The 13,540-nt window shown below is 43.8% G+C and overlaps 1 protein-coding gene across 1 annotated transcript; it reads left to right on the plus strand.

The window, feature by feature from the left end:
* Positions 1–944: 944 nt before the first annotated feature.
* LOC110172788 (NLR family CARD domain-containing protein 3-like) lies at positions 945–11,713 on the plus strand. Its single transcript, XM_055151672.1, is given in 12 exon segments — positions 945–1,022; positions 1,421–1,799; positions 3,010–3,150; positions 3,608–3,748; positions 4,703–4,742; positions 4,838–5,027; positions 6,330–6,541; positions 6,544–8,099; positions 8,168–8,335; positions 8,401–8,571; positions 8,661–8,707; positions 10,924–11,713. Coding segments are annotated over 11 exon segments (2,889 nt in total). The 5' UTR covers positions 945–1,022; positions 1,421–1,635; the 3' UTR covers positions 10,983–11,713.
* The last annotated feature ends 1,827 nt before the right edge of the window (positions 11,714–13,540 follow it).

Consider the following 13,540-nt stretch of genomic DNA (forward strand, 5'->3'; position numbering starts at 1 on the left):
AGGTCTAAAACCAGGTCTAAACTAGGTCTAAGACAAGACTAAATCCTGCTGTGTGGACGTGTTTCCTCGTCTTCTATCAATAATATTTTTAATTTGGTTCAGTAACGTCTAAAGTCTTTTTATTTTCTTTTATCAGACAAAACTTCTTATTTGAAGATTTCCTCATCTTTGCTTCTCTACAGCAAATCAAGTAATCCAAAGTAATCAGATTACATTACTCACTTTAAGTAATTTAATGGATTACGTTACAAACTACATTTTGGTGTGTGTAATCTGTAATCTGTAGGGGATTACATTTTAAAAGTAACTGTCCCAACACTGGTTATTGATATTTATTTTTGAAGACAAGAAGCAGGTTTGGGGAGACTTTTATTTTCTATAAGGAATTATCTGCCAAAAGAAGTAAACAATTATTCTCCATAGATACATATTTAGCTTTTAGTAAATGTAGTTTATTTATTATTATTTATATTTATGAAAATTGTTAGATTTGTGTTCTCATATTATTTTATTCTAACTTTATTATGCACTTTATTTTGTACTGTGAATGTTTTTGTTTTTTTTTTTAGTTCACTTCCGTTGTCTTGTTGGATAAAAACGCGGGATCTTGCTGCTGTTATTTTTTATGTTGCATATGTTAAAATAAAGACACAAAGAAGACAAAACGTATCTTTGCCTGATTCAAGCATGTCCGAAGAGTCAAAATAATCTAACAAGCGCAACAAAAATAAATATAAAAAATAATCTATACAATCCACAATGTGCAACGTGTCGATTTTACATATAAGATCATACAGTTTTGGTAAAGGAGGAAAATACAAATCATTAGGATCTGTTAATTCTCTTCAATAAAACTGTTCAAACATTTATCTGTGTGCTGCCTCAGAGACCTGCAGAGTGGCGCCCTCTGCTGGAGCTCAGTGTCTCTGTCAGTGAGAGGGAGGGACCACTTACGTCACACAACTGAAACTGAAAATGTTTGAGACGTGCTGTTGAGGTCTGTTTGAGACCGCGGTGAAGCAGTGAGTATTTCTAATTATTAACATGTAAAATACTGAAACAGTGATGTAGACTTTGCTCTTGCTTCAGTTCAGAGCTGAGTAGTTCTGCCTTGGACCGAGTTTAGTCTGACTTTAGTCCTAGTGGTGTTTGGGGCCTAGTGCTGATGACCTATTTTATACATGGTTGTTTTCAGACCAAGTGTTTCTTTATTCCTACTTTAGTTCTGTTTTGATCGGTCCTGATTTGAACCTGATCTAATCTTAAACTACACTAACAGCAGAGGAAAGAGTATTTGTACACAAGTAAAAGTATAGTTGTGTGGCTATTCTTTTGGGTCCTGCTGTAGATCAGGTTAAATTTGCTTAGAAATTATTTGATTTAGTGTCAGTTTAGTTCTGTTTTGATCTGTATGTTCCAGGTTTAATCATGATCTGGTCCAAACTCACACTATTGAGAGAGAAGAACATTTGAAACAAGGCCACACCCAGTGAAGTGTGATGTTGTCATGTGTCCAGCAGAGGGAGACACAGACCCATCAGACCTCTGGGTGCAGAGCAGAGACACATTTCACATAACTCCACATCTGGAGAACAGAACTTCTAAAGAGGAGACATCTCTGTATGTTCTGTTCAAATGGACTCTTCTTCTGATTCCAGCAGCTATGACATGGACCCACCTGGACCTGGACCCGGGTCTAAACTCAGATCTAAACCTGCTCCCAGCTCTGTGTCTGTGAAAAGTGATGAGTCCAGAAACCTTCCTCCTTTATTTAGTGAAGCTCGTCCTGAAGATCAGAGGTGAGACATGAGGTTAAACTACTGCAGAACACATGAGCTGCACTGGCTCTACACTGCCCCCTGTGGACGAGCGCTGAGAATACACTAAAGCTACTTGTCTTTTTATCTGGAAATATCAAACCTAAATACTTGCTTTCTGAAATGTTCATTAAGTACAGTTAATGAAATCAAGATATGATTGTGCCAAACTGTCCAAATATCACCAGCTAATCCTCAGTCAGTGTAAACTTGTGGTTGGAGAAGACTTCAGGCCTGTCACATAACATTCCTTATGAAACCTTTGAATATAAATATGTTACATACTCCAAAGATGAGTTAGGAACAAGTTTCCAGTTGATAATCCAAACTCCACCATACTGTGCCAGTGGATGTTCTCTGTACTGAGTCTCAGTATCTGATTTAAAAGCAGGAGAGCTTTAGTCAACAGGACATCCTCTGAGGATTTGTCCTGGTGACTTGCTATGTTGTGGCAAAAATTATATATCTCTTGAAGATAAATAATAAATCCATTTGCGAAGCCCGATGAGTTTTTGGAATACAGACCAAGGTTTATTCTTGTTACAGCAGATATGGACAGGGCCTAGGCCTGTTCTGGCTAAAGCCCAACAGCCTCTCCTCCAGCAGTATGTCCCAACCACACCTTGCCCCATCTTCCAAGTCTCTCCCCAGTCTCTCCCCAGTCTCTGCCCCAGTCTCTGCCCCAGTCTCTGCCCCAGTCTCTGCCCCAGTCTCTGCCCCAGTCTCTGCCCCAGTATCTGCCCCAGTATCTCTCCAGTGCATTTGAGCTCTGAGTATTTATACAGAAACACAAGTGACATACATATCAATGCAGAGTGACTTTGGTTTCAGAGGCTGGTGCTAAATGAACACACAGTTGATGATGACAAAAGGCTTCCTGAAGGAGGAGACAGTTGTGCCTGATGAACCTTTACACATGTTCATGACTGGTCTGGGTTTCAGGTAGAAATCACCATCATTTACACAAGACAGATTGAGAGAAATCTCTCCACAATCTAAATGTCTATCTCAGCTACATGCCACTCACATCCCAGAGCACTAGTGTAAAGAGTGTGAATAGTTTTGGTGTAGTTCTCCTGACCATCAGAGCTTGTCCTTTGCGGCTCTGAAACTCCACATCTAGAGAACAGAACTTCTAATCAGGAGACATCTCTGTATGTTCTGTTCAAATTGACTCTTCTTCTGATTCCAGCAGCTACAACATGGACCCACCTGGACCTGGCCCCGGGTCTAAACTCAGATCTAAACCTGCTCCCAGCTCTGTGTCTGTGAAAAGTGATGAGTCCAGAAACCTTCCTCCTTTATTTAGTGAAGCTCGTCCTGAAGATCAGAGGTGAGACATTTGAACAGGTCTTTTCACACTGATAAACAGACGGAGCTTGTGGTTGGAGAAGACTTCAGGCCTGTCACATAACATTCCTTATGAAACCTTTGAATATAAATATGTTCCATACTCCAAAGATTAGTTAGGAACAAGTTTCCAGTTGATAATCCAAACTGCACCACACTGTGCCAGTGGATGTCCTCTGTACTGTGAGTCTCAGTCTCATCGTCTGATCCTAAAGCAGGAGAACAAACAACATCCTCTCATTTTGTCCTGGTGATTAAAGCTACATACCACTCACGTCTCAGAGCACTAGTGTAAAGAGTGTGAGTAGATCTGATGGAGTCCTCCTAACCATCAGAGCTTGTCCTTTGCGGCTCTGAAACTCCACATCTGGAGAACAGAACTTCTAAACAATAGACATCTCTGTATGTTCTGTTCAAATGGACTCTTCTTTTGATTCCAGCTCCTACAACATGGACCCACCTGGACCTGACCCCGGGTCTAAACCCAGACCTGAACCTGCTCCCAGCTCTGTGTCTCTGAAAAGTGACCACTCCAAAGACTTCCTTCCTAAATTTAGAGAAGATCCTCGTGAAGACCAGAGGTAAGAGATGTGGACATGCTCTCGGAATAGCACATCTGCTGCTCATTCTTCATCAGTTCAAACAGTGGCCGTGTGTTTTAATCTCAGTGAGACATATGACTATTGCTATTGCTTATTTACACCTGACACCTTGGGCGGCAGGATTTCTGCCTTCTTCAGAGGTGTCAGCTGACTGCTGTGGCAAGTCCCCCAGGGTGGGTTTATTTGACAGACCTGGCAGATCTATCAGACTGACCACGCCTGCCGTCGTGCAGTGGTCTTCGGAGAAGTGAGGCTCAAGTGTGAGCAAAGGTAAATGCTCCCTTGTTTCCGTTGATGTTCAGTGTTTCCCGCATCAATTTTAGTTAGTTTTAGTTTCTCGTAACAACCTTTTCTACTTGTGCTCCTCTGTTCCTACGATTTTGGCCCTGTCCCAGTCCATGCTGGTGTTTGGGAACAGCTGCTGTAAAGATTCATGTCACAGCCAATTACTGATTTCTTTTTACTCTTAAATTGAAAGTACATTTAATAATCTTACTAACATATTTCACCAACAGCACTGTCTCTGTGTGTGAACCTCCTGTACATCCTTGTGTCCAGCCCCACTGTGGTGCAAATATCACAAGGACACACTGCAAAAGCTCAAAGTATCTTCTAATGATGTCCTCAGAATGCTGCTGAAAAAGTCCAGGGTCAGTAGTTCCAGTCTCCTGTTCTGTCAGGCTCATGTGAACTTTTCAGGTTCTCATGACAAACCTGGTGTATAAATCCATCTGTGGCCTAAATGAGTCTGTGAACTCTGTGGTGGTGATGCTGGTGAGTGTCAGGTTTAGTTCTGTGCAGTAACACTGCTCTTTATGGAAACACTGATCTGTCTTTTATAACCCTGTTTTACTCTTGTCTCTGTCTTATTCTGTTCTTTTATGGACCATGAGTCTGGAATAAATAAATGATGATGAGTTTATTGTTTGACAGGGAGCCAGGCCCAAAGGAGCAGCTGGACGCCATATTCAGGGTGAGTACCCCACGAGCGCAGCATGTGTGGGGTTCTCTAGGTGCTCCTCAGGTGCTGTCTTTGACTAAAACTCTTCTCTTATTGTTCTGTTCCAGCGTCTGGAGGAGGACGTCATGACTTTTGTCAAAGAGCAGCTGCAGAGGCTCCACAGGCTCCTGGCCTCAGATTACCCAGAATGCTCTGAGAGTGAGGAGGAGGAGCAGAGCAGCAGAGAGGTTCTGAACATCACCCTGGACTTCCTGAGGAGGATGGACCAGGAGCAGCTGGCCCAGCGCCTGCAATACAGTAAGAACTGTTACTGTTCATCTGTGGAACAGACCACACCAGACTTGACGTCACAGTAAAATTACTACTTTTGAATGTAATAACAATAAAAAGTACCAAAGTAATAAAAAAAAATAAAACTCAAGTGTACTAAATCGAAGTACACCTAGATATTTGCATAGTTAAGTGTTAATTATTGGTCCATTTCCACACTCAGTTCACTGACAAGATATCATCAGCCACACTTAAGCGCACTTGACTGTGACATTTTGGTCCATCATCAAAAGCACACAAATGTGAACTAAACTCATATGAAAACAACCCACTTAGCATCCGTTTACACAAATGTAACAATTTCATACTAAGTGCATTGATAAAAACGTGCTATTACAGTACACCGTAAAGTAGTATTCCTTAAGAGTATTTTTGCCATTTATTATGGCTCCCTACTTTCATATTTGTAAATCCATGGTTCAGTGATGGTCTGGGGAGGCATATCCATGGAGGGACGCACATACCTCTACTGGACAGAAAATGCCCGTTTGACTGCCATTAGGTATCGGGATGAAATCCTTGAATCCATTTTTAGACCCTATGCTTGTGCAGTAGGTCCTGAATTCCTCCTGATGCATGACATTGCCAGCGTCATGTGGCAAGAGTATGTAGGCAGTAACTGGAGAATGAAGGGATTGACACAACTGAATGGCCCTGACAATCACCTGTCTTAAACTTGATAGAACACGTTTGGGACATTATCTTTTGGTCCATCATTTGTCGACAAGTTGCTCCTCAGAGTCTGCAGGAGCTCAGTGATGCTCTTACATATCTGGAAGGACATCCCTCTATTGTTTTGGCAAAATTGACTAACCTGCCACATCATTATTTCACTTTGATTTTCGGGGTGTCTAAAATTAAGTCATCTGTAGTCTGAAAATTTTATTGCCATTAAAAGATGTGGCATGCTTTTGTTCCTTGTATTTGTCCGTATTTGTATAGATATATAGATATAGATATAGATATAGATTTTATAGCTTTTTTCACATTGAGCTCTGATGTGTTTATTGTGTATTAAGAGTACTGATTTTGAGTTTATGGATAAAACAAAACTTATTTCACATGCATCTCAACACTGCACACACATCTTACTGATTGTAGAAATGCAGCACGGATGCATCCACAAAAAAAAAAAAAAAAAAAGTAGATATTCATTTAAATATGTAAAGTGTAAATGATATTTACATGTAAATAATAACGACTGTATTCTGGATCCAGCTTCTACTTTTGTCAGAAGGAGCTTGAGCTGAGCTTTGTGTCTTTATTCAGGAAACCCTGCTGGAGTTTGTAGAGATGAACTGAAGAGGCATCTGCAACAGAAGTTTAGTCGAGTGTTTGAGGGCGTGGCTAAAGCAGGAGACTCCGCCCCCCTGACCCAGATCTACACAGAGCTCTACATCACAGAGGGCGGAGCCTCAGAGGTCAACCAGGAACATGAGGTCAGACACGTGGAGACGGCGTCCAGGAGACCGGACCCGCTCCAGAGACCATCATCACATGTGAGGAGCTCTTTAAACCCCTCCCACATTCACCAGAGCCAATCAGATTAGTGCTGACGAAGGGCGTGGCTGGCGTGGGGAAAACAGTGCTGACTCAGAAGTTCAGTCTGGACTGGGCTGAAGGCCGGGCCCACCAGGACCTCCAGCTGCTGTTCCCGTTCACTTTCAGAGAGCTCAATGTGCTCAGAGACACACAGTTCAGCCTGGTGGAGCTGCTGCACCACTTCTTCAGTCCATCCAAACATCTCTGCAGCTTCCAACAGCTCCAGGTGCTCTTCATCTTTGACGGTCTGGACGAGTGCAGACTTCCTCTGGACTTCAGCCGAACCCGGGTCCTGACCGACCCCACAGAGTCCACCTCAGTGCCCGTGCTGCTGGTGAACCTCATCAGGGGGAGCCTGCTTCCCTCCGCTCTCCTCTGGATAACCACGCGCCCCGCCGCGGCCAATCAGATCCCTGCTGAGTGCGTCTCCATGGTGACAGAGGTGCGAGGGTTTGCTGACCATCAGAAGGAGGAGTACTTCAGGAAGAGGTTCAGAGACCAGGCCACAGTCGTCATCTCCCACATCAAGAGCATCCGCAGCCTCCACATCATGAGCCACATCCCGATCTTCTGCTGGATCCTCTCCACAGTTCTACAGAAACTTCTGGAAAAAACAAAGAGACCAGAGCTACCCCGAACTCTCACACGGATGTACACCCACTTCCTGGTGGTGCAGGCCAAAGTCCAGAACATCAAGTATCACCAGGGATCAGGGGAGGACCATCACTGGACTCCAGAGACCAGGGAGATGGTGAAGTCTCTGGGAAAACTTGCCTTTGAGCAGCTGCAGAAAGGAAACCTGATTTTCTACGAGAGTGACCTGAGCGAGTGTGGGCTGGACGCTGCAGCGGCCTCAGTGTACTCCGGAGTGTTCACACAGGTCTTTAGAGAGGAGCCAGGCCTGTACCAGGACAAGGTCTACTGCTTCATCCATCTGAGTGTGCAGGAGTTTCTGGCTGCTCTTCACGTCCATCAGATCTTCTACAGCTCTGGAGAGAACCTGCTGGACACATCACACTCCTTTAAGAGTCCTAAGTCTGAGGCAGCCTTCTACCGCTCTGCTGTGGACCAGGCCTTACAGAGTCCAAACGGACACCTGGATCTGTTCCTGCGCTTCCTCCTGGGACTGTCTCTGCCGACCAATCAGAGGCTGCTGCAGGGTCTGCTGACTCAGAGAGAAGGTGAACAGACCAATCAGGAGACAGTGAAGTACATCAGTGAGAAGTTGAATGAAAAGGGTCTGTCTGCAGAGAGATGCCTGAACCTGCTCCACTGTCTGAATGAACTGAACGACCACAGTCTGGTTGATAAGATACAGGAGTACATGAGAAAGGGAGAGCTCCCCTGGTTAAATTCTCCTGCTCAGTTGTCGGCTCTGTCCTTCCTCTTACTGTCCTCAGACTCAGATGTGGAGGAGTTTGATCTGAGGAAATACCAGGGCTCACACACTGCTCTCCTGGGTCTGCTGCCGGTGGTCAGAGCCTCCACCAAAGTCCTGTGAGTCCAGACTGTATTTAAACTCTTGTGTGGAGGTTCTAGTCTCTAATGTCCCTCTCTGTCCTCAGTCTTTGTGGCTGTGGTCTGTCTCCTCACAGCTGTGCTCCTCTGGCCTCAGTCCTCAGCTCCTCCAGTCTCACACATCTGGATCTCACTAACAACGACCTCCAGGACTCAGGAGTGGAGCTGCTGTGTTCTGGACTGAAGAGCGCCCCCTGCAGACTGGAGACTCTCAGGTGAGACGCTCCCATGATGCACTCTGCCCCCTTGTGTCCACATGAGTGTAATTCTGTGTCTTTAGGCTGTCTGGATGTCTGGTCTCAGAAAGGGGCGGGGCTGCTCTGGCCTCAGCTCTGAGCTCCGCCTCCTCCCACCTGAGAGAGTTAGACCTCAGCTACAACCATCCAGGACCCTCAGCAGAGCTCCTGACCGCTCTACGGGACGACCCCCACTGCCCCCTGCAGTCTCTCAGGTGAGGGTCCTGGTTCAGTGGGTCTCTGGTCCATGGTCGGTCCAGATCCTGGTCTCTGGTCTGGTCTAAACTGGACTTGTGTGTTTCAGGTTGGATCCTGCTGGAGAACAGTGGATGGTCCCAGGTCTGAGGAAGTGTGAGTCTCTGTATTTTATTCCATTTGATTTTTGGCTTTATCAGGTTTTAAATCTTCACAGTTATAGATGAAACTCTGATTTGAGATACAAAATATGTCTAGAGACTTAACACATGATTGTTGTTCAGATAGATTACTGCAGGATTTTTCAGACTACAAGGTGCACCAGATTATAAGGCGCATTAAATTTATTTATTTAATGAGACAGGGACAGTGCACAATTTTTACATTAACCTCAACAGGAGAGATGCTTGTACCAGGTTGTAGCAACAGTACCAATTTCTACCTGTCGTCCCTGGGCAGGTTCACTGATTGTATTTAACTGACCTTGACTATCAACTGTTCTTCCTGGATGTAGCATGTTTTGGGTTTTGGGTATGAATCAAAACAAACGGACGACACTTGAGACTGATCCCTCAGCCCAGACGTCCACGATCTATTGTCACATCGTGGCGTAATTCCCCCTGCGTTGCCTCTCTGTCTTGGTGAATGTGGATTATGAATGTGAATGTCGGTGGATCATTTAAGTTTGGATTTTTATTTCCTATGAGGACGACTCAAATATACATTGAGTAATAATGCGTTTAATGCAGCTTTGCATAGATTTGTTTACATTTTACAGAAACAAAACTTAAAACCACGTGGCTTATTTATATAAACTATAAGTGCTGAAAAAAACTGCTCGCTCCTTGTGCGCTGATGCGGTCAACTTCTGTCGGACTAAAGGACATGAATATGAGTGTTCTTTCTGTGACAGAGGAGTGTTCTGCAGATGGTGAGTCTGTTCTGTGCTTCTATCGCATTGGAGATGGTTCATGTGAATCTCCTCAGAGATTATAAGTCTGCAGGTCATATAGACTGTATATATGAATGGACATATATTCTCATATACTATAGCATTTCATTGACGTCATAATTGGAACACAATAGTCTTTTATACATAGCATACAGATAAAAAATTTAAATAAAAATGCAGTGTTATCTTTATTTTAACGTCAAAAGGGGTTTGTGGCTCTGGGTGTTTTCTTTTCTGTGGGAGATGCTCCAAATGGCTGTTTGAGAATTTTCCAGTAAACCCTTTTCTAAATGAACCGTCTACACGAACGCCAGGTCCTAGCGTTGTGGTGGTGAATTACTTCGTGGCGCATAAACCTCGACACAGATCCATTAATGAAAAACGGCGGCGACAAGACGGCAGCGCCAGAGTGCATTGAGTTGACGCAGAACTATACTTCGCCCTTTACTCTACGAGGCTCCTGACTACGATAGCATCAATCAGACAATCAATCAAACGTGCGGCTTCGTAGTTTACCAAAGTCGTATTAAGACATTTTGACAGATTTTTAAGTGCCATGTACCACATAAAATCGGTTTGAGGTCAGTAAACACAACCAGAATTAAAGGTTGTATGGAGGATTTTTTAAGGAAAGAGAAATACAGCCACAGTCCTTTTTTAAATGTGCATGCATGACACCATCTTGCTCCTCCACAGCTCCCTCAGGAGAAACACCTCCTCCCGCCTCCTGACTCTAGAAATCACACTTGTTTACAGTCAGTGCATGTTCAAAATTACTGTTGAGAAATAATTCAGCGACCGACGCATCAGTTTTTAGACATCTGCTTCATTCGTGCAATCGCTGGAAGGAATCTCCAAGAATCACCTCAGTTTGGCTTCGCTCCTTTTCCCCTTCTCTTCTTCTTTCAGCGACCTCAAAAATGGACTTTCTCTTGCGGCGAACTGGTCGTGGATTCTCCACCGCCATCGCAACAAACTTTGAGCGAATTGCGAGGAAGCTACAATTTTAAAAAAGCCTCTAACAACCGCTGCATAAACCACATAATCCCCGCATGCCGGCGAGTCAGTTGTTTGATTGACAACTGAACAGCCAATAGATAAAGAGGGAGCCTTGTTTTCTATTGGCTGATGTTTATCTGGCCTCAACACGTCCACGGTTGATAGATTTTTTTTTTTTTTTTTTTGGTCATCATAATTACAAGGCTGCTGCGTCTCTGTAATGGTATTTTAAACTTTCATTGACAAATTGAAAAAAAAAAAAAAAAATCCTCCATTCAACCTTTAATACATAAAGCGTAATGTTTAAGGATTTTAAGTGTGCCTTATAGTCTGAAAAATATGATACATCTTAAAATATAAATTAAATAGAAAACTTATATTCACAAGAACAGAAAGTGACGTCATGTGTTTGTGTCCTCAGATTCCTGTGAGTTTTCTCTGGATCCAAACACAGCTCACAGAAAGCATCAAACTGTCTGAGGACCAACGGACGGCGAACTCTCGTGAGAGAGGAGCAGCCGTATCCAGATCACGAGGACAGATTTATAGACTGGCATCAGGTCCTGAGCTGCACTGGCCTGAGGGGGCGCTGTTACTGGGAGGTGCAGTGGAGCGGGTGGGCTGAAATAGCAGTGAGTTACAGAGGAATCAGACGGAGAGGAGAGAGAGAGAAGTGTAGGTTTGGACGCAACAAACTGTCCTGGGGTCTGAGGATCTTTAACGGACTTTACTATTTCTATCACAACAACGAAGAAGCAACCCTCTCCTCCTCCTCCTCCGGTTCCTCTGGTCGAGTGTCTGCGTTTCTGGACTCTGAGGCTGGATCTCTGTCCTTCTATGAGGTCCACTCAGATGGAGAACTGCTCCACCTCCGCACCTTCAGCTCCTCCATCACCGAGCCTCTGTTTCCTGGGTTTGGAGTGTGGAAGGAAGATTCCTCCGTGTCTGTGGTGGATCTGAGGAGAGCGCCCCCTGGTGGACCTCTGTGACTCTGTTAGTGTTCTTTTGCATTTTTCTTTGCAGAGGCGAAACTTTCTTCCACCGTTTATGTTCAGTTTTATGTGTTGCTGCATGTCCGTTGTATGTGAAGTGTGTCATAGTGGTTTTATTTATATTCATTTTTATTTATTTTAATGTGACGGTTCATTTTGAAAAGGGTTAATGGAGTTCTTCTGCTTCAGTGTCAGTGCCATAAAATATGTTAATCCGTGTGTCATTCGTTCATTCGTTTTTCAATATAAAACCAAAAAAAAGAAAATGAAAAAACAACTGTTTTCTTCATTATTTGTCTCTAAAACCAAAATGAAAAAACAGATAAGGATTCGTTTTTTCAGTTTTCGAATTTGTGTTTAAATGAAGAATGGAAAAAATGGATAACGTTTACATGACTTACGTAACTGCAATGCCGGACTTTTGCTCTGCATATGGACTGAACCAGGACTGATCCAGGTCTGGGACCAGACCGAGACCAGAGCGAGACTGGGACCAAGACCAGACCGAGACCAGACCAAGACTGAGATCAGAACTGAAACCGGGACCAAACCAAGACTGAGACCAGACCGGGACCAGAGAAGGACTGAGGCGGAGACCAGACCAGGACCAGGTCGGGACCAGACCGGGACCAGAGAGAGACTGGGACCGAGACCAGACTGAGACCAGACCAAGACCAGCCCAAGACTGAGATCAGAACTGAAACCGGGACCAGACCGAGACTGAGACCAGACCGGGACCACACCGGGACTGAGAACGAGACCAGGCTGGGACTAGGCCAGGACCACACTGGAGGCTCAGAGCCCACGGCAGGGCCGGAGCTCGAAGCTGAGGCTCGGACCCTGGAGAGGCTCGGAGTCAAAGCTCAGAGTCCGCTCTGGTCCCGGACCTGGATCAGTCCTGGTTCAGTCCAAATGCAGCGCAAAAGTCCGACATCACAGTCACGGAAGTCACATAAACGGGAAACGGCCATTATCTGTTTTTTCCATTTTTCATTTAAACACAAAATTGAAAAATGAAAAAACGAATCCTTATCTGTTTTTTCATTTTGGTTTTAGAGACAAATAATGAAGAAAACAGTTGTTTTTTCATTTTCTTTTTTTTGGTTTTATATTGAAAAACGAATGAACGAATGATACACAGCTTTTGTTTCTATATGAACATTTATCATATCATATTTAATTTATCATATTATATTTAGTTTATCATATCATATTTAGTTTATCATATCATATTTCTGTAGAGTTATATCATACTTCTATCTAATCATTTTTGAGACTGGCCAATGTGTCTGTGCTCAGAGGAGATTCAGGTTAGAGGCAAAATCAGAGTGTGCTACAGGAAATACAAAGGCTCAGGTGTCTAAGGTAGATTAAAAACAGGCCATTTTATAGGATCTTAAATCTATTAAAGGTCACTCAGAATCAATTGGATTGTACACACATCACACCCCGGTCAGTCAGACTGAATAAGACAGAGTGGGAACTGAGAGGCAAAACAAGCACGATCAACAGGCGAGTTTCAGCTGACGTCATTGTTATTTAAAGCCCGCGTTGCATGCTGGGAAATATTTTGGTCGGAGGCAAGAAACACGGTAGCGTCAAACACAGTGCATAACCTCATGTATTTCTCCCTGATAATGGTAAATTCCTGCTGCATTATCAGATGCACAAATAGAAGCACGGAAGAAGGAAAATGTCTTTTTCGTATTCTGAGTGAAAAGAACCACTAACGGTGAATTAAACGTCTTTCAAACATTCACAGAGCAAACGTAGAAGATCCTAACAAACCGTGGACTCCAACAAGTTCAACAACACATCGAGACTCTTGGAGGTTTTCATCTTTTCTGCTGTGAATGGCCCAGGAGTTTCCACCAAGTCATTGTGGATATCGCCCAAGTGAATATTTGTCCAGGTAGTTGGAGATTCTGACCAGAAATTTGGTTTGGTCCAGGCTCTGTCAGGGTTGAAAAGGGAGATTTGTCGTCCGTCGATGTTTATGACCAATTTCTGTTCAAATGGTCTTGGGTCCTCTGCCGTTAGAGTGGA

The sequence above is a fragment of the Boleophthalmus pectinirostris genome, unplaced genomic scaffold (genome assembly GCF_026225935.1).
Source record: "Boleophthalmus pectinirostris isolate CB_2022bp ecotype Guang Dong unplaced genomic scaffold, ASM2622593v1 HiC_scaffold_16, whole genome shotgun sequence".
Classification (NCBI taxonomy): domain Eukaryota; kingdom Metazoa; phylum Chordata; class Actinopteri; order Gobiiformes; family Gobiidae; genus Boleophthalmus; species Boleophthalmus pectinirostris.